We start from the raw sequence: 23,153 nt of genomic DNA, 5'->3' as shown, positions 1-23,153 counted from the left end.
ATAGCTTTGGAGAGACGGTGTCGTCTTGCCGTACTCGTCGCTGTATACAGAATTTATTTGTTTCTTGTTCAGATAGTCTTACGCTAGCTGTGGCATTTTGGTAGATATATTTGATTATGTTAGTGTAGCGATGGTCTATTCTGCATTTTTTCAATGCTTTTAACATTTTCTGATGGCTTATGGTATCGAATGCTTTCTCGTAGTCAAAAAATATCAGTGTCAATGGTTTGTTATAATCTGCAGACTTCTCTATCAGGTGTTTTATCACTAGTAAGTGGTCGTTAGTGTTGTATCCCGATTTAAATCCAGCTTTTTCTCTAGGCTGATAGAAGTCTAATTTAGCGTCCACTCTTTTGTTTTGATAATTTTTGTGAAAAGTTTATATATGTGTGAAAGCAAACTAATAGAACGATAGTTTTTTAGATCTGCTATGTCTCCTTGCTTGTGTAATAAAATAATGACTGCATTGTTTCATTGAGAGGAAGTTTTTCCTTAATAGATGCATTCGATGAAAAGCTTGGCCAAAGCCTGGATAATTTTATTTTACCTAGTTTGATCGCTTCGATCACTACTCTGTCAACGCCAGGGTATTTGTTATTTTTCATTTCTAAAAGTGCTGTTTTAATTTCGTATGGAGTTATTTTTGCTATTAATTCTTATCCATGGTTTGTGATTTTGGACAGGGGCTAATCTTGCCTTTCGCTGGTGCTCTTATACATTTCGCGTTAAAAGGATTCGACAACCTCAAGAATTTCGGTTTTATCCATAGTAATGTTTCCTTATAATCTCCCTAATCCTTATAAATATGGAAACTTTTAAACTTTTATTTTCTTGAATCATTTTCGTTATTTTTCTTGTTTTGTTTTCTCTTACGTCTTTTCCGATTGACCGGTGGATATATTTATTTAATTACTTCATTGTTGTGTTGTTGGAGCCGTATTTTTTCCTATTATATTCATGCTTAATTATATCTTTTCTTCTCACTCGGCTCATACATGTTAACTTGCTAAATTCCATCATATGCATTCGTTGTTCTTCCTTTTTCTATCCAATATTGACTGCCACATACGGTAATCGTAGTTGGTCTTATGGCAGTTTTACAGAATTTTCCTTTCAGTTTTATAGACATCTTTCCGTCATACAGGAAACCAGTTACCTCTTTTCATTTCGTCCATCCTGCTTTAACTTTACCGCATGCATTTCCATCCATTTTAATATTAATATTAAAGTTAAAGTACGTTTATTGACGTTTCAATTTCCACTTCGGAAATCGTTCGTAAAATAATATCATTAGTAAATTAACCGAATTTTATTTTTTTGTTACTTGGTGAAAAATTCTTCTAATAATTTAATTTTATCTGACTCATTTATATTGACAATTCAGACATACATTATACATTTTAAAGTAGACGACTTTAAAATTATATTGCCAATATTGTTGAGTTGCGTTCCTGGGACGACTTTACTTGTAAGATAGTTCGATTACATGAAATCAACTTTAACTTGAGAATATTTGTCAGAAAAAATCATAGCATGTAATTCGTCTTTAAACATACAAACACATGCCATGATGACAGTAAAATTCTCCTGTTAGTGATTTCATTGTAAATTATGAGGGAAAAACCAGGAAAAAAACCTCATAATACTATCCCGACATGGTAAGTATTTGGTCGTACATTTAGTTTACATTTAATAAACACCAAATTCTGATTTAATATGTTTGTTATTTAAAAAACATAAATGATGTATCCTCTATATTATATGTTACTACTCTATTTATTACCGGTTGCAAAGCATTCCAACTAACTCCATTTATTTCTCTGATTATGTAATAAATATGGCTAATTTCAATGCGAAATGTGTAACTGGGAGGTGAATAAATCTCCTGTCGTCAGACACCAATATAAATGAAAATTAAATAAAATGAAAAAGACAGTAAAGATTCCATTTCACGTACAAATCGTCTATGTATCTGTTTATACGTATTTCGCTTTAATAAAGCTCATCAGAACAGTTATTCATAGGCGTTTTCAACATGAAAAATAGATCTTTCCTGTCTTTAAGAAGCAACAATAAAATGGCTTCGAAACGGACGCAATAGCGACATCTGATATTAAATCCGTAAATTAGTTTCGAAACACAATTCAGATAACTGCCTTAATCTGAGCCTAAATTCGCTAACGATTTCTGCTTAGTTTAGGAGACATGTCGTGGAATGCAAATTTTAGATTCCCCATGTCTCTGTTAACATCTTTATCAACGTCTGGCTATGCCTTTCAATTTATAGAAGGCTCAGATTAAGGCAGTTATCTGAATTGTGTTTCGAAACTATTTTACGGATTTAATATCAGATGTCGCTATTGCGTCCATTTCGAAGCCATTTTATTGTTGCTTCTTAAAGACAGGAAAGATCTATTTTTCACGTTGAGAACGCCTATGAATAACTGTTCTGATGAGCTTTATTAAAGCGAAATACGTATAAACAGATACATAGACGATTTGTACGTGAAATGGAATCTTTACTGTCTTTTTCATTTTATTCGGATCTACTCTTTATAAGTACAAGAAACCAATTCGCTAACGATTTCTGCTTAGTTGAGGAGACATGTCGTGGAATGCAAATTTTAGATTCCCCATGTCTCTATTAACATCTTTATCAACGTCTGGCTATGCCTTGCACTTTATAGAAGGCTCAGATTAAGGCAGTTATCTGAATTGTGTTTCGAAACTATTTTACGGATTGAAAATTAAATAGTTTACATTTGTTCTTAATGGTAATCTTCTTTCATTTATTACAAAATTTCTCTTTTGTGTTATTTTTCATTAAATTTCCTACAGATGGAGATGTTAAAGCAAAATGGCACAAATTGCAAAGCAACTACATGCAAGAAAGAAGGAAAATAAAGAACATTCCTTCGGGGTCTGCTAGTATGCCAAATGAAACATGACCATACTTTTAGTTTCTGTTATTCTTAGATCCCACTTTCGATCCTAAAGTAACTTTAGGAAATAGCCGAAAATGAATATTTTAAATGTTGATGACGAAGATGCAAAAAGACATGCAGACTTAAGAAAGAAATCTCAGCAGATATCTTAACAAGAGTTACGACAAGAGGTTCTAATACCAAAGTTAAAATAAACAAACGAAAAAAATATTGCGAAGCAGAAAATGAAATTAATAAGCTCACAAACACTTAAAGTTAATTGCTGAAAAAGCAGATGATGACAAACATCCGGACCTCATGTTTTTACGTAGCTTAGTTTTTTTTTTGAAGCAATTGGGACCACTTGATTTTGAATTTAAAGCACAGATAATTAATTCACTGAAACAAAAATTAGAGGTCTAATTTAGCTATTCAGCCGCAATTGTACTGTCAATAGAACATATAACTAACACTGGATCACCGGTTACTTCAGAATTTTATATTTTTCATGACTTGGAAGTGACAGCAAATAAGTAAAATTACGTATATATTCAATCTAAAATGTCACTCTTACCCCAGAAAAACCGTTAACCTTTCCTCTAGTGAAATTGCAGTTCTATAATTTGAATTTTGTTTTTTAATTCTTTCAAATGCTTCTATGCTCATTCGAAAATAGTTGTAAAACTTTTTAGAATCATCTAGTAAATTAGAGAACATATAACTGAGTGAACCAAAAGCAGATCTAGTATTTATGGAATTAATCCAAAATAGTTTTCCTTGTAACCTCATTCTCCTTCTTCGACGACGGTGTAATGTTGCACTGATGACTCCACAAGGACTGACTGGACTTGACTAGAAAATACTGGACTAGATTGGATTCGTTTGGTGCAAAATGAGCCTCAGCTGGAAATTGGGACAGAGACTCTATTTGATTACGGAACATTTTTATCTCAGGAGATGCCATTATTTCAATATACTTTTTGTTCTGTTAGACAATGTTGGATACTGTCTTTTTAATAATATGTCATAACAATATTTTCTAAAATTTGATGACTGAATTCCTTTTCCCTGCAGTCTCATGTCCAGCATGGTTTGACCAAGACACCGAGCCAAACAAAGCACAGTATTATTTCGCACCCATATACATTTTTCTGTAGGACAGGATATCTACTCTAACAGCCAATGTATTTGCAGTTCGTATTCCGTCACTAAGTGGCGCGTTTTTATAGTAAATAAAGTACCCGAGTAAGAATTTATCCAACATTATTTTTCAGGGTTTTAATTATGATTTGATAACAATTTATTAAGGTTATATCTTTTTTATTCATTGTTTATTTCTCACCTGCTCTAGTAATCCTAGAAACACTAAATCGACTGCTATAGTTAACCTTGAAGAAACTCTCCACCACAGCTCTCTCGTACTTTCCCGCGCCGTTAAGAGGACTGAACAGGTATTCCGGGTCGATATTGTTGTGAATTCGTTGGTATCCTGTCATACCTAAGAGTGTTAGAAGAATCGGAACAATTAGAAAATATCCTGGGTGTTGGCCGACTGTATAGCCCAGTTTGTAAAATGCTTTGTTTAGGTTTTTATCGACTATTCTTAAGCCCACCATCTGAAATAAAAAAAAATGGATTAGCTAAAAGTAACAGATTAAAATTTGTAAATTATAAACCTGCTGACCTTGTTGTCATAGTGTTGGCGTAGGCAATGCAGACTTATTAACAATATATCGATATACTTCTAATTAAATACATACTACGTTACATATCTGTTGTCTAAGAGTTATGACTAACTGTAGGAATTTATAAATAAATTTGTATTATATACTAAATCTAAAAATGACTTAGCAAATCGTTGGATTTTTAATTTCTTGGTATGAATATTCTTAATACATGTTTCTTGGGCTAAGCTCACAGACACAAAGATCCAAAGGGTCCATAAATACGTATTTATGACATTGATTTTCGTAAGTACGACAAAGTCAAGATAAAATAAATAACTTTTTTTTCCATAGCTAATGTTAAAGTGTTGCTATAACAACTGTTTTGAGTAGATAAAGTATCACTTTAACCGCAAGGGTAGATAAAGTGACACTTTAACAGCAAGAGTAGATAAAATGTTTTAACTTTTTTTTATTCAATAAAATTTACAAATTCAAACACATTAAGGATTAAAAACAACTGAAATTTTACAATTAACATTATTAGAAATATCTATTTTCTAACTTGTACAATTCATACCTAGTCGCTCCATGCACACCAAAAATACCAATAATCTTCATCAACAAATAGACGTCATCAGGAGCTTCTGTCAGAAATTTAATAATGTCATCTGACTCCAGGATTTTGGACTTTTAGCTTTGTATCCTCCACTCAGGTTTTTTATAAAAAGGTGGTTAACTTGCTGAATTTAGAAATGTCATAATTTTCATTCACCAGCAACGTACGCTTCAGCATCGAATAATACGACCATAATGACGATGGCACCGCTTTCTTCGACTTTTCAGAAAAATACGCTAGAAGTATTTTTTCTCTCACGCCATTAATATTCTTAATGCTTTTCCACTTTTTAAAAGACTGGTATTCTTTCTCATACATCATCCTAGATTTTTGTGGCAACAACAAACTTTCCGCTTCCAACGCTGCATTTTCTACATCTGATGGCAGGTTTTCCTTTTCTTGTGACAATTCTTTTCCGTACATTTCGTAATTATTCACTTTGTACACAAAACGCAACAATATTCTCCGCAAAAACTAAAACGTCACATTTGTTTGACATTTGTTGACAGAGTAATTCATATTCCTAGAAACGGAGCAACACAATTGCGATTTTTGTGCTAAAAATTACAATTTTCTTTGAAATTCTATTTTTCACCTTGGACTTGAAGTCTTCATAGAAAAAAATGTTGTATTGCACACGACGATAAAATCGCATTATCTTCTTGAGCATAATTAGCGTCCCGACTGACGTCTCGACGCTAAAAAACGCTCTCGAAGATAAAGTACAATTTTATCGTCTTGTACAATAAATAACTATAGGTACTCAAACCATTTTGTAGTATCAATTATAGATTGCCATCCATCGTATGTACCTAATTTATCCATCTAATTTATGTGAAATTAGGCCCAAAATCCTAGAGATGCCAAAAATCATGAATATTTAAACTCCAGTTTAAATTTTCAATCATAGACACAAATTATATATAAAAATAATATTGAGACCTAAAAAACCCTATGAAAAACAAACTCAAATTTCATTTGAAAGTATGATTTATAGAAATTATAGAAATTATTAAAGAATATTATTAAGAAGAAAATATTATAGAAATGAATGCTGTATGTGATTAATATTTTTATAATAAATCCACTTATCGTATTTTGTACAGTGAAGAAATTTTGTTGATACTATAGAACGCTTTTACACTTAAAAATATTATTTAATTTTTGCGGTACACTTGTTTCGTATTTTTATATGATCTAATTTATTATATATATACGAGGTTCAGTCGAATGTATTAATAGATTAGGATTGATCTGTATTTATGTCAAACAATACCTACCACATTATCATTTGACACGATATCAAAATTTTAGTAACTACATTATCTAACTAACATACAGTGGCAAATGAAGCACTTGGTATGGACTAACACAAGAATAAATATCCGGAGAAATATACTAAAGACTTAGAAAAGATAATTATAAGATAAAAGATGCATGCCATAAGTGGTTGAAAGATAATAAAACTCCAAGAACACTAGATGAATGTGAAGTAAATTGTACGGTGGGAGAAGAACGAATAATTGAAGAGAATGGGTAGAAAAACGGAGGGATAAATAGGTCAACGGAAGTTTGAAAAAAATAAAACGTATTAGAAGAAATAAACAAGGTAACTGTCTTACAAATATGAAACACGTGATATTACAACAATAACGAACGGCGAAGCTGAAATCGTAGAAAAATATATAAAGAAAGCAATTAAAAAAGCCAAAAACAACAAAGTATTCGTACCAGAAAACATAAAAATGGATTTGTTTAAATATGGAGGAGAAAGGTTCGTATCATTTATTCGAGTATTGTTCAATAAAATTGAAAAGTAGAATATATTCGAAGTGAATGGAATTTATCATACATGTCGTCTATACTTAAAAAAGGAGGCAAGAACTTGACTAATAACTATGCAGGCATTAGTGTAATGCATTTAATTGCAAGAATCTTTTCTGCAGTAATAAAAACAGAACAACACATAGTTCACTACAGTGCAGAAAAGTCTGGACTTAACAGTATAGACAATAGATTGATTTAACAAAAGACAAGTCTTGAAGAAAAATATTAAAACACATATGACCTTCAGAGATATAGAAAAAGCCTATAACGGTGTACCCAGGTAACAACTAAGGGAAGCAATGACAGGGATGTACGTCATGGAAAAATTGATAAATATAACAAAAATATATAAGGTTACAAAAGCAAAAATAAATATCAATCACTGTAACAAAAGGTTTGATTTAACAAAAATAAAATTTGATAATTATTGCTGTACTTCCATGGGCAGTTATGTCCGGATGCTTAGTATGGCACGTTAGATAATGCGGTATTTTAAAATACGGTTTGTCTGTAAAATATGTCTCACTTATTAATAATATATCTAGTCCTCCAGATATGAGATGGAAAACATTTATAGGGAATGCGAAGAAGGAGAAATAATGGAAAAATGCCGAAAAAGTAGCAGATGGTTAATGATAAAAAACTCACAAAATACCCAAGAGTCCGGAAAAAGTTTTGTTATTTCTAAGCGAATTTTCTACACATTATGAAAATGTTATGGCATAATATTCCAATTTTGAGAAACCGTCCTTATAAATATAACAACATCTTGGCTGTTTTTTTGATATACGGTTTGAATTTTGAAAAATATATATTAGATGTTTTTAATAATTTATGCCTACATTTAAGTTAGAATCGCTAGAAGTTGATATCTAGATAGCAATTTTGACATCTGCTCGCAAAAAACAGTAATGCATGGCAATGTTATATAGTTTTCATGTGAATTGGTTAAGCAATTATTATTTTGGGATAGTTTTAAATAAGTTATTGATGTTTTTAACGATTGTCGATAAGAGAAGCATTTTTAATGATAAAGCTTCTTTTTTTAATAAAATCAAAGGATTGTAAAATTCCAATGCGTAGGTAATTATTTTGTCCAATTTTCAACAGCTAGCGCCGTTTTTCGCATTCTAATTTCCAGCTTTTTCTGTCCAAGTATTTTTCAGTTTTTAACTCTCTGTCACCAGTTTAGTCTTCTGGTTTTAATTGTGTCTATTATGTCTAGATTATGTCTTCCATTTCTCTTTAAATCTTCGTTCCTCAATCTATAAAGTCTACTGAACCGGCAACATCATCTCCAACATTTTATTTTCATGGCCTTAATTTTTTATTTGTTTCTTTGATTGATTTTTTTCAGAGATCGAACCCAATACTTTCAATCATCGTTTTATAAACTTTTCTTTTATTTTATTACTCAACAATAATTTTTCCGGTTCAAATACATTGTTTCTTTGAGCACTATTTGTTTTTATGATTGGTAGGTTGCTAACCTTGCCAATCACCCTCCACATTTGATCCGAGCTTGGTACCGGCTGTGGTAACCGGAGCGCTGCTCAATCCACCCTGCAATCACCATTCTGCACTCGCCTTTTCTTTTTTATCATTAGAATACAACAAACTGGCACATCTATGTTTCGTGGACCTTAGAAGGCATTTGGCCGGGTCAAATTAAAGGACGTTATCCACTTATTGTACGTAAGAGAGGGCAATGGGATAAGACAGGGAGATTCCCTGAGTCCTATATTGTTCAACTTGATTATGGATGAAATAATAAAAACAGTAAGAACTAAAAAAGGATACCAAATGGAAGAAAAACAACTTTAAATAATCTGCTATGTAGACGACGCAATACTACTCTCTAAAATTGAAGACGATTTACAACATATGCTGCACCAATTTAATATAAGCGCCAAAAAAATGAATATGTTAATTTTCCCAAAAAAGGCAAAATGCATGGTTACAACAGCAAATTTACTAGGATGTAAATTGGAGCTGGAAGGTCAGATAATAGAACAAGTGATGGAGTTTAAATATCTAGGCATCACATTATCTACGGAAAGCTCGAAACTGAAGTGGAAGATCAAGTGAATAGAGCAAACAGAGCCGCAGGCTGCCTGAATGAAACAATATGGAGAAATAAAAATATCGGGAAAGAAATGAAAGGCAGAATTTACAAAACAGTCAGAACAATAATGACATACGCGGCAGAAACACGACCTGACACAGAAAGGACAAAAAGGATGTTAGAAACAGCATTGATAAAAACACTTAAAAAAATTGATGGCAAGACGAATGAACATGGAGAACATCAAGAGCTGGTTAAGAAATAGAAGAGTAAAATGGAACGAATCATATAAGCCGAATGACAACAAATAAAGTCGTAAAGACGGCAAAAGACGGTTCACCAATAGGAAGACGATCAGTAGGAAGACCACGAAAACGATGGAACGACAACTTACTGGAGGCACATTGAAAAACAGACAGAGTCATGTCTACATAAAAAGAAGAAGAAGAACAATAATATTTGTAACTATCTAATGCCTGATTATGCTTAGCCATTCCTAAAATTTTTGACTTCGTAACTTTCTGCTGTTGATCTTATTTGAACTCCTAAGCATTTGAAGTTTGAATTACTTTTATAGTTTCCATTTTAATTTAAAGGCTTTCTGGTTTTTCTCTCCAACTGTGTACTTGGTTTTTGTGTATTAATTGTAAGGACCCAGTTGTATTCCTGTTCCAGTTTTCTAAGCATATAGTTTATATACTCTCGTCTTTCGCTAGAATGGCTTGGTCGTCAGCGAAGTGTGTCGTGTATTACGCGTAAAATCTCCCGTCCTCGATTGGACTGCCCATATTGCAGCACTTGCGAGTACGGGTACTACGCAGCAGCATTATTTTAGATCCGTGTTAATAGAGATTTCTATGGTTAATTTGTTGCCAGTTTTTATGTTTGCTGTCATCTTTTTGTAAAGCTGTTATATTGCTTTTATATTTTTCTTGTTTATTACTTGCTTAATTCACTATCATATGCTTTTGTTAGATCTATAAAGACTGTATCAGTTAAAAGTTTGTGGGTTAATCTTTTCTCAATAACCTACTTTAGAGAAAATATGTTCCATACATGATCTGCCTGCACGAAAGCCATTTTGTTCTTTTACTGCTGTCGTTTATTTTTCAATTTTACCTTTTAATATTTTTCCATAGAGTCCTGAGAGTGAATTTATGATACTTAGTCCTCTGAAGATCAAATAATTGTTCTATCTCCTTTTTTGTAGATGTTGTTAATGCTTGATTTTGATCAATCTGGAGTTAAGTCTTTTATAGAATAAGGTGAAAACATATACTAGTAACCACCGTTATACTCTTGAGCTGTATTTCAGTAATTTGTTCGATAAATCAGGTGGCCCACATGCTTTCCGATTTTTTAAAGTTCTTATTGCATCTTCGACTTATTGTACTGTTATTTCATCGTCTCCATCGCATTATTTTTCGTAAACTTTTGTTAATACTTTGTGTATTTTAATTGCTCTGTCTATAAGACACAAAAGAAATGTTATGTTATATTAATTGGTAGGGCTATATTTTATAAAATTTGCCTCGACTTGTACCTTTCCCTGTATATGACTTTAACTAGATAAGTTGCACTTTGAATAAACAAAAAAAAATGCGATTCTGTTTCAAAATATCGAATTCATCGAACTAATGCAAAAAAAATGTTTAATATAAACAAACTAAATATTAAAATTAATTTTTTAGTGACATAAATTATAAAAACATCATTATTATTACAAGACAGACGAAATGTATTTCAAAAATAAAATTAACCTATAGCAAAATATCCTACAATTAATTCAAAGGTGATCATCTTTTTTTAATCGTTAGATTAAGTTCAGTGTCCACATAAATAGAAATTGCGTAAGATAAACATTTAACAACTTCCAAACAGGTGAAATGATTTGATCAAGTGACTAGTGACCTAGTTTTTGGGATACGTTAATCTTGTAGGCATCTCAACTATGACCAGACAACTAGCTCTAGATTCTTTTTAAATAGTTGTTTCAGTCATTGACGTTTTATGGACAGGTAAAACTAGACAGCCATGACTAATGTGTTTTAAAGGTATTATATTAAACGATGTAATAGCTTATTGCTGGATAAGATAATAACAAAAATACATAGAAAGTTTATACATGGAAAATATAGGAAAAAATTATTATCATTGCAATTGTAAGATATGTTTTAACTATTTTAATTAATATCATCGTCATAATTATTACGTTATCTACTATTTTTAATGATGAATAAACGGACACCTCGAATAACGAACCCTCTCCACAACGACTCCGGACAAAATTTGTCTTCAGTTTTTCTAAGAAATTATTGTAATTTTACCTGCTAACAACGGACAATCAGGTAAAGGCGGTTAAAAGATTAAAAATGGGGCTCTCCAAATATGTAAAACATATTTACATTTACCTCACAAGGAAACTAAGTTCCTGTAGCTAGCTTTTTTACTTAAATTTAACAGAGCCACCTACAAACATTCTACTTTTGGAGTTCTTACATATCTTGTCAATATACAACAATAATTTATTAACTTTATTTACCCACTTTAAGCTCATGAACTTATAACTTATCCTTTTTATATTTCTCATGTACCTAGTGTTGCTTTATAACAGATAGGGTATCTTCTTCTTAAGTTATAAGCTGAGTAATATATGATCAACACATTACTAAACCACGTTTCAACCATCAATTTTCTGTTCATCTCATGTAGTTGTTAACATAAAAAAACAACTAACCAACTTTATCCGGTAACACATAATCAGTTATTTATGTTCATGAACTTGTAACTTAAGAATTCTTTTATATTTACCAGGTACCAAATGTTGTTTTTAACATACAGGGCCTTCTATGCTTAAGTTATAAGTTATATACCACATGAACACTACATTACAAAAGTATTATATTGTATTCACTTAATAGCATTTTCAAAAATATTATTTCTCTATTTCACCGATCACCAATAAAGTTTTAAGAATCCGACTTCCCACATAAAATATGTCTATTTTGCATTTTCCATGTACCAAATGTTGCAAAACATAAAGGGCCTTTTATTAAAATCCTTATTTCACACCAATTTATTAGACTTCTGTATAGTTGGTTGCCTATCAGTACCCACACAATTCTTCACCACAAATTCCACATACATTAATCAATAAAACACTTTTCTCCATGTTCTTAACATAAATTCAGGACAAATTCACAAATATTTAAAACTACAACATTGATGGTTGCTACTGTTATATTATTTTAATTTTAACTTATTCAGTTTTTAAATATTGCTGGCTTCTGTCAAATTTAGACACAGACATTAAGTTACGCTGACTGCTTTGTTCGGACTTCCGTCCTAACATGTCAATTCAAATCAGTTTTGTCATTCAAATCAGTTGCTACCATCAAGAATTCGTAGACACTTCGTCTCAGGACCAGCAACTTCATGTGGAGTCGTACGTTGCCATGTTATCATATCCACTGGTAACTTTAACATCCTAATATATAAGACTAAATAATGTAAACTAAATTGTAACATATAACTTTCAACGGATTTTTACCCAGATATTTAGTGGCTCAAAACATATACACCTAGTAAGTATTAACCACATTTTGTATTAACCTTGGTCAAAATTTAAACTTCATGTTCTTTTTAATTAAAGTGGCTATATACTTTTTAGGATACTGATGATGGAATATGGATTCCGAAAACGTTTTGTCTTCATGACATAGCTCGTTTGAGTTTTTTAATTTATATACCTTTTATAAAGGATTTTAACAAACATTTTTTTTTTATTTACATTTAGGTTTTACATAACTTATTGTAGCCATAAAACTATTTATATAACTAGGCACTTATGGTCATAAAAGTAGGTACTTCAGGTAAATCGAGTTTGATTTGGAAAAACCCATTTTAAAATTTATTCATCCTTTGTACAAGTTTCTAATTTAGTTGCTATATTCTGATCTAAGGGTAACAATGTCTAACTAAATAGCTAAATTGAGGAAAAACTCAAGTTAGTGACATTTTAACACCTTAAGCGCCACCATACCATGAAAATTGTTGGTCCCTGACCAATTTTTTTTGTAATAGTCTCTGTTTGCTAAAATATTTTATAATCTATTTGGGTATCTGTGTTTTTTTTGTGAATTTTGAAAGATTTTTTTGTTGCCTAAGGTTTGTACCACTCGGCCCAAAGAATTTTTATTGCTTCTATGGGGCCATGTGGTACATACGTTGTGCTATAGCACTTCCTGGTATTCAAGGACAAATTAACCGTCTCGAGAATCAAGCGACTCGTGCAAGCCAGTCTGTTGTTAGCTCCTTAGATGAACAGAGATTTTGAGAATAGCAGTGTAGTAAAGTGAATATAAGGTTTTGTACGCACAATGGGAGATTACGAAAAAGGGCAGAAACGCATTTTTAAGTTATGGGATGAACTAATGTCAGATGAGGAAAGTGATTCTGTAATAATAGGTGATGTTGATTCGTCTGATGCTTACTCTCCTAGTTCGCAAGCCTCGAGTAACTCGGAAAATGAAAATAGCGATGTTACTGCAGTTTTTATCTGAAAAAATCGTAAATTATGTCAAGAAATAAATGTTACAATGGATTCCGGAGCATCTTCAAGCAAATCAAATAGTTTATCTGCCTCTAATGATGTTGGAGATTTGCCGATTAGCTCACAAACAGGGTCAGATAATATCAATTCAAATTTACAAAATGTAGACAATGTTATTGAATACGTAATTTTCCAGTACAGAGCTAAAAGTGACCCAGAAAATAGAAGTAATCATCAAGATGACCTAATTGACTTGAATAACTTACAGTGGAACCATGTTGACGGATCATCTTTTAAGAATTTTGACTTTGATAGAAAAGATACAGGAGTTAGAGCTCAAATATATGAAGATTATATAATTAGGAATCCCTATAGTTTTTTTTAAGTTATTTGTTTGTGACGAAGTGATTACTCTCTGAAATGGAGGGGTATATTGGTATCCTATTATGGATGGGCTTGCGTAAGTTGCCCACTATACGATCGTATTGGAAAAAATCATTATTATATTAAATTGAAATCAGCCGTCTTATGTCGAGGAACCGTTTTGAGTTATTGCTAAGTAAGTGGCATTTTAGCGATAATAATAATAATAATACTTTTGCAGACGACAGACTTCGCAAAATTACTCTCCTCCTTACAATTCTTTTAAAAAACTTTAAAAAAGTGTTAACGTCTGGTAAAAAAGTGTGCATTGACGAGACCATGGTACTATTTCGTGGTCGACTACGATTTAGGCAATACATAAAAATAAAAGGCACAAGTTCGGTATAAAACTGTACAAGTTGTGTACGGAAGGAGAGTACACTTATATTCTACGGGTTTATTGTGGAACAGATACCGAAAATAGCGGTCAAGCACCTTCGAATGTAGTGTTTGCTTTAATGGACGATCTTCTGGATTCTGGCAGAGAACTGTATACGGATAATTATTATACAAGTGTCTCCATGACAACCAAATTATTAGAGCGAAAGACACATCTGGTGGGCACCCTCCGTAGCAACCGAAAATATAATCCTAAAGAGGTGGTCCAAAAAAAATTAAAACCAAAAGAAATATAGGCCAGAGAAAGTGATTCCGGAATTATGGTCATGAAATGGCGTGACAAGAGGCATGTGCTTATGCTCAATACCCTACATAGAAATAATACAAAAGAAGTATTGCAAAGAGGTGTTGCAGTAGAAAAACCCGAAGCAATAATTAATTATAACAGAGCTAAATCTTACATTGACCTGTCTGACCAAATAAAAGCATATTTTCACTGTCTACACAGAGGAACAAAATGATACAGAAAGTTTGCCATCGAATTGTTATTGGGGTCTGCAGTTATAAACGCTTCCTTAATCTACAAGGAAGTTATACAAGAAAAATTGTCCATAACCGATTTCAAAGAAAAACTGTGTTATTCATTGTTACACATTGGAACAGACGATATAGATGAACATAAGTCCGAAGGTAACACCGAAAATAATGCTTTGGAACAAACTATTTCAAGATTGAGATGTGTTGTTTCCTACGAAAATTTGAAAATTTCTAATGGCTGAAAAGTTGCAACAAATAAAAGTGCGCAAAGTGAATGGCAATGTATGCTCTGTAAAAAACATTATTGTATTGAATGCTTACACACCGGGCAAAAGCTGTATAAAATATGAATTTCTATCTTCAAATTTTTGTTATTGTATTTGCGTGGGTATAATGTAAATGTTAATGTAAGAATTACTACTTCTGTTTAGAAGTATGTTTTCCGTTTGCTTTTGTTTTAGTCTTTAGGTATTCAAACATTTTTCAAGTAAACTTATTTTATATTTTTTGAATAATTATTACATAAAGAAATATATCATTAATTTGTATTTTTTCAAGTGACAAAAATATACTATATAGGTGTAATACTTTTTCGGACCAAAATTACTACTTGGCTTTCCGGGCCACATATTTTCAACTTCCATATAAATACTACACAAGTGCGGCACACTGTGTAAGCCACGATCCCCAAAATACCAGACTGCATTTAGGCACAACATATGTGCCACGCGGTCCGAACAACAAAATTGGGTGTGGCACGCGCATTATACCACGTGGCACTTAACGTGTTAAAGAAAAAGGCCGATTTAAAAAAGTGGTATAGTAAAAGTGGAAATGTTCAACAAAAAACGAGAATTAAAACTGAAGGTGTTGCCTTCGATACTATACTGTACGATTGGTTTTGTAAAGTGAGAAATAAGAACATTCCATTATCTGGACCGATAAAAAAAGAAAGAGCTTTGGAGGCGACAAAAGAAATTAATTTAAATTTTAAAGCTTGCAATGGTTGGCTTGAAAAGTTTTTCTTAAGACATAACATTAAATTTAGAGCAATTTCTGAAAAAGCTGCACATGTTAACCTTGTCGACGTTTTAGAGTGGCAAAGAAAACTGCCAAATTTATTAAGTTGCTATTTACCTGAGGACATTTATAATGCTGACGAGACCGGTCTGTATTATCCAGCCTTACCAAGTAAAAAAAGAAAAATTCTTTTATTCCTAGACAACGTAACATCCCATTCGGTTATTCAGTTATCTAACATATCGATAATATTATTGCCACCGAATACTATAGCATATTGTCAACCGTTAGACCAAGGAATAATTAAAAACCTTAAAGTTTTTAATTAGAAGAATGTTATCATCTCTAGAATGTTCTTTATAAACGGCTGAACTGGCGAAGTTCATAACGATTTCTAACGCCTTAATTTGGATTGTGGCAGCGTGCAGAGACATTTCAACCAAAACAATTGAAAAGTGTTTCATTAGCTGTGGTTTTTTAAAAACGATAGTAATAGAGAAGAAATTCAGGAAAATCTAGAGCTACAAGACCTGAAGGATGATTTGCTATTACGTGTTCAATTAGGAATAAATCGATCATCTCATGGGGTAGAGCAAAAATTGACTCCAGTCTGATCTAAGAAGCCTTTGGTTACTCCCATATTGTTATTCTTTTGAAGAGTTATTAGAGTGCTTGAAGGTAGGGTGTGAGATAAGGTTCCAGAATTTCTTCTTCGTATAGCTGAGCTGTCATGTTTACGAAGATTAGAGGTTACTTAAAGCGATTGCACCCCACACCATAACCCCTATAAGTTCGTTCCGTTCGACAAAAAACTGTGGATTTCGTCTTTCATTACCAGGTCCTCTGACTCTAGTTGGATTATCATGGATCCCTTAACAGAATCTAGATTCATTACTAAAAACAAATGCATTTCATTACTGGTCCCAAGTCAATCGGTTTCCGCACCATTAAAGATGGAATTTTTTATTATCGTTGTCCAATCTTCCGACACAAAGATATTTTTATATATTTGTTCAATGACATCAGCACAATTTGTTTTTTCTTCATAGTTTCTAAATTTAACTAAGCATGGACTCCCATGATCTTTCGTGTAGAAATGTTTTATTTATTTATTTATTTATTTATTTATTTATTTTTGTTGAACTTACTAAAAAGTTACCAATATTTTAATTAGGGACGTTTGGCTCTTAGTAATTCATATATTTAACTAAAATAATATTCTTTATTTTTAGGCGGGTGTTATTCATAATAAAATACCGTCACGTTTATAAAATAATATTAAACAATAAAAACTTTCATTTACTATGGTTATTACTATTATGCAATTTTAATTCGCTACACCAAAGATTACATAATAGTGGCTGCTACTACTTAGTACACCGAAATCTCCTAAATAAGTAGGAAACTATCAATTTATTTTCATTATAAGTAATAGCCGAACTACATAAAAATACTTAACTGAGCCTTAATTGTAATTGGGTTGCCTAAACAAATTGCTGGTATCGTAAATGACAGATTGCACAATTTTTTATTTAGTCATAAGCATTATTAAAAAAATAATTGAGTAAATGTAAAAGATACTAGACAAATTTATGTTAATAAAAATTAACAAATAAACATATTAACATGATTCAAAGTGACTAGAGCTGTGTATGTATAAGTTTAAGCAAAATATAGAATTTAATCCTTAAAATTAGACTCAATTTTTTAAATCCATTCAATTATACGTAAGTGAAATTCCAAAACAAGTAATTTCAACCAAATGTAATATTTTCTTCTCTGGTTCTTATGGATTTTTTTATATTGCATATATATTTATTTATATTATGTTTTAGTTTTATCTTTTACTGCAGCTACAACCTTATAATTCAATCTTATAACTTTAAAAAGTTTTAATCAGAATCATTTTCTTACTACTCCTTATAATTTTCTCTTTTTTTACTTTGAGTTTTTTGTTGACTTTTGAGTTTTTTCCAATTATTTCATTCGCAGTGCCCAATTCTCCAAATTTTATAAATGCTACCTTTAGTATCCCCATTTTTTAGATGTGCTCTATATTTTTCCTTTTTACATTCATAAAATAATCTTTTGATCATTTAATGAACATTGTAATGAAATTTGGTTGGCCGCTGAAGAATATAAATATTATCTCGATGCCCGACTAGCATAACATTTAACTAACTTTAGCAAGTCTTCAGGACCAACTATACTGGTATCAAAAGTAAATTAGGCCATCAGAAATTAAAAAAAAATGAAATACGTCAGAGGAAGACAACAATAAAATTAAATAAATCCGGAACATCTATGTTGGTTATTTAACGATATTTGTTTATACGAATGTCTAGAAGAAATCAGCGGTAAAACCCAATTTGATTTATAATCTAACTAGGTACCAGAGAAGCAAAGGACGTCTTTATGGCATTCATAAACTATCAAAAGGCTTTTCATAGTATAAAACAAACAATGGTAGATACAGTCAACAAAGTTAGACTTAATGCAAAAGATTTCTAAATTATATAAAATGTAGACTGGAATCAATCGGCAAAGCTGCGAATTATTAGCAACTCAAGAACTGAAAATAACAAGAGGAGTAAGCTAGGGCTGTAAATCGAATAAAAGCAATACAAATAAATATAACGCACACAAACAACATACTTGCAGATACGTTTGCAGGATTTGGAGGATTTGCAAGAACGTCTGATGATGTTAACATAATAAGAAAAGAATTTAGTCTAAACATAAATATTGACAAAACAAAATTCATGCTGGTCATAAGTAGACGACAACATAATCAAGGCTAAACATTAGGAAAAATAAACCATTAGAAATAGACGTTTTTTTTTTCTAACAGCATTATTCCCTATTATCATAGAGGTTTTATTACGTATATCTTTTTTTCTTGCCATATTAATCTATTTTGAGGATCAGCATTGACAAAGGACTATTAGAAACAAAGAAAATAGCAGTATATCAATGTACATAGATTTTTTTATTTTTACTGACCGACGTGAAAATTGAAACTTTAAAATAAACATATCTTTAAATAAAATTATTGCTTATTCCCAGTAAAAACAGTAAATTGTATTAAAATGCCTCAAGAAAATAGCTTCAGAATAAAGAGAAATCTATATAATGGCTCACTATAAAATATTAGAAAAATTGCCGGACCTTACTGATTTCTTTACTGTTACAAATATAACCACACACTTTATAGTTGTTGACGAATGCTGGAATTTGAACTCGAAGCACTGACTGATTGTCTTCAGTGAAGAAGTGAAAATATCATAAAAAAAATACAATTCAACGATGGTCAACAAACATACAGATTGGACAAGTTTTAAAACTCAGAAGATACAATCATTTAACTTAGTACCCAACTGTCTGTTGACCAGGAAGTGGAACTTTTCATCAATAAAATTGAGCAACCCTCATGGAAAATACTATTGAAAAGAAAAACTATTTGTCAGCGCTATACTAAAGAAAAGGGAATTAATAAAAAAATATTTATTAATTAATAAACTAATAATAAGAGAGCTATTCGGTATAATGCTAGCTAAGAAATACAATTAGTCAATCAGACAAGAATATGGTAATTAGACAAAAAATAATCAAATATCTTGAGAAAGGCACTCTGCCGAAACAGCTGTAGTGCTAAGATTGGAAACTTTGAAAGCAAAGTTTTCGATGTTTTATTGTTACATAAAATGAATTTCCATCAAGTAACGGTCGAATCCATCAATTATTTAATAAGCAAGAATATGGTAATATCCATATTTCCGTATTTTCTAGCTTAAATGGATTTTTGAAATAAAAAAAAAATAGTTTATCATACTTCTTGTTTATTTGATGTTGCACTTTTTCTATCAAAAATGAGGTAAAATGTAATTGGTTATCTGTTGTTGTACCTGTGACATCTTATAAATATTTTCAGATAGATGCAAATATTTTTAATCATTTTTTGAACGTATTTCGATATTACGGACGTCTTTCATGTTCGATAAAATGAATAGGTAAGTAATATTTTTTGGTTGCTGAATTAATTGTAAAGTTGAATTTTATAATAGTATTTTAATGAAAATAATATTCAAATACGAAACTTTTGTGTATGCTCATATCATAACACAGTTCAAAAAATAATTTCCTTTTGACGAAAAAGTGTTTTTTTGCATGATTCGGCACCGTTGCAACAAAGCTAGGAGTGTTTCTGGATTCCTGTCCACTGAAAATAATACCGTTTTGTTCTGAACAGGAAACTCGTCTAAGATGAACCAGATCGAAAGTGTCCGGAAGCAAATCAAGTGAGCTATCGCCCAATAGGTGATCAGTAATCACTGATCACGACCAAGCGTCAGCTGTCTGAAGTTCTAGAGAATAGCATCATAACGTAAAATAAAAAATAATGCATAACTAACTGCATTAACAGGTGTCATCAATAAATATTAAACTAATTTTTTGCACCAATCTTTACTACAGAACTTGTTTTTATAATTCTAGTAATATGACCTTGAACACAACAAAATAAATAAAAGTCCCAGAACCAAGTATTTGCCAAAAAATTAGTTGAATTATGAAATACAGAGATTTGTGTACTGTTCCCAAATACACTAATGCCCAAAATTAACGCACCACCTTAAATGTACCAAAAGTTTGAAGCTATTTTTCTCCTGAAAAAATGATTAGATTTTATTGATGGTTTTTCCATATTATAGGTCTGTTTCTAGTAAATCAATGTATTAATGTTTTCTGAAAAATATCAACGTTTTACCCGTATACGGGGTATAAAAATAAAGTCGTGTTTTTTCATCGTTTTTTGCAACACCCTGTGGAATAACGAGTATTTCCACGTCTACATCTAATTACTTCTTCACAGCGGCGAGGCATACTTAAAGTCAAGCAGCGTATTTGGTCTTGATCAATTGCATTCCAAACTTCTCTCATCATAACTTCTATGTCGTCAAGAGAGACATGAGACACAAATTCTCATTAAAAGAAAATTATTTCCTATGTAAGGAGCTACATGGTTAGACAAAACGTCTAATATACCTTTCACCTGTTAAGAACTCTCTTGGTAAAGCAACAAGGTCCGTTTGCGCTGTAAGAGATATTCCTCTCCAAACCATTACAGATCCACCATTGAATAAAGTAATAGGTCGTATATTACACTGTGCGTAGCGTTCTCTTGGCCGTCGATTAACTCTCACACTGAGCTATATAAGCAATACCACGGTTCAGCAGTGAACAACACGTACTTCCAGTCATCAACATTTCAGTCAAGGTGCTCTCTGGCAAATTGTAATATACTTCTACAATGATTTACGTTTAAAGCTCTGACTGATATCCTTATTTGCAGATCTTGTTCAGCGAGTCGCCTTTATATAGTGTTTCTACTCATTTGAATATTATGAACATTTGTCACTTGTATTTGTGAATGTCTCATTGTGAGAAAACGTTCTCTTATAGCACGAAGCCTGATAAACTGATCTTGTCGTGGTGTTGTAAGTTTTTCTCTTCCTTATCCACGCCGTTTCGTATGGTCCTTTTTTCTCGAAAACGTTGAATGACTCGTGATATTGTAGTATGAAATACCCCTAACCTCAAGCATTTTTCATGATAACTTAAGCCTACATTAGCTAAAGTAATTGCCTGAACACATTCATCTTGGCTCAGATTTCTTGAAATTGAATGTTGAATTTTTATAATTCAATAAAGTCACGTTACGCTTTGAACGTACTTTTCTTTTTTGATAATAAAGATATCGATGATTTTTTTACGAAAATGTTGAAAAAAAAACGAAACTTTTTTAAAGTATTAAGATTAAGATGTAGCATTTGCTTTAAGTAAATTTCACAGGGTGTTGCAAAATAAGATGAAAATCAAATTTATTTTTACACCCCATATCTAGGTGAAATGTTGATACTTTCCAGAAAACAATAATACGGTAATTACTTAGAAATAGGTCTGCAATGAGTAAAAAAATTTATTGAAATCCAATCAAGGATACACAAGAAAAATAGCTTAATAATTATGGTAGAGTTGAGGTCCGGCGTTAATTTTGGAGAGTAAAAAATCCGCAATGCTTGGAACATACTTTTCTTTTTGATAATAAATGTATCGTAATGATTTTTTTAACAAAAATGAAGAAATAATGAAGCGATCTTAAAATATTAATAACATGTAGCGTTTGTTTTTAATACATTCCACCGGGTGTTGCAAAATTAGATGAAAAAACACAACTTTATGTTTACATCCTGTATATAAGTAAAACGTTGACATTTCTTAAAAAACATTAATAAAGTCATTAACTAGAAATATACCTACAATGTGAAAAATAAATCATGGAAATTCAAGTAAGGGTTCAGAAGAAATATAGTTTTAAAATCATGGTCCATTTTAGGTGGTGCGTTAATTTTGGAGAGTAGTATATTTGGCTACCCACTGTATTTTCTTGTGATATGTTTCACACTAAATTAAAATTATGATTTTTGTTTTAGAATACTTGCACTTTCAGTTGGCAAATTTTGTTTAAAAAATCTTACGAAAACTGAAAGAAACGAAATCTTCAGAATATGATATAACAACTGAAAATTGTTAAAACAACTCCCTACTCTTGTCCGGTATGTCAAAACTATTTAAAAAACTATTCCTCTAGAGATTAAACTCTATAATCAAAGTAAGATGTAAAATTAATATCTGTGAACTTTACAAATAGAAATATTTTAAAAATTGCAATTATGAATAATAACCAAATTGTATACTCAAGTATTGCAATATATTTGAGTATGATCTTGGATGCTAAATTTTGTTGATATGAATAGATAACTTTAAAAAAAACTAAGGTTAAAATATAGAAAAACGAATTGCTAACAGAACGAGATTCCACCGTCCGCGTCCCTTCAAAAAGGTATAGTGTATGATCAAGTCTTGAAATAGTACTGTTTATAGAAACGGAGTAATAGATATGTAATACTGCGATTTTAAAACAGTATTTAAAAAAGTTGGTTAAAGCCTCTAAATGTTTTCCGGCAACAGGAGTCTTCAGCTCCTCGATAACTCGCAATTCTTAGGCTCGAGAGTACAAATCCGTCTGAGCTTGTGTAGAAGTGTAGAAGTTATATATTATTTTATGCATGTTAACTGTATAAATTTAAGTTTATTGGTCTGACTGAACATATTGTAGTGGATT

General features: G+C 31.5%; 1 protein-coding gene across 1 annotated transcript in view; it reads right to left on the bottom strand.

Annotated features, from left to right (window-relative positions):
* Window positions 1-23,153, bottom strand: part of Ptr (patched domain-containing protein) — a 274,044-nt gene that overhangs the window by 142,480 nt on the left and 108,411 nt on the right. The window contains exon 2 of the mRNA XM_072523099.1: window positions 4,267-4,540. Coding sequence (XP_072379200.1) covers window positions 4,267-4,540 — 274 coding nt within the window. The remainder of the gene's footprint in view (window positions 1-4,266; window positions 4,541-23,153) is intronic.

The sequence above is a fragment of the Diabrotica undecimpunctata genome, chromosome 2 (assembly GCF_040954645.1).
Source record: "Diabrotica undecimpunctata isolate CICGRU chromosome 2, icDiaUnde3, whole genome shotgun sequence".
Lineage (NCBI taxonomy): Eukaryota > Metazoa > Arthropoda > Insecta > Coleoptera > Chrysomelidae > Diabrotica > Diabrotica undecimpunctata.
This window is presented reverse-complemented; position numbering and strand designations above follow the sequence as displayed.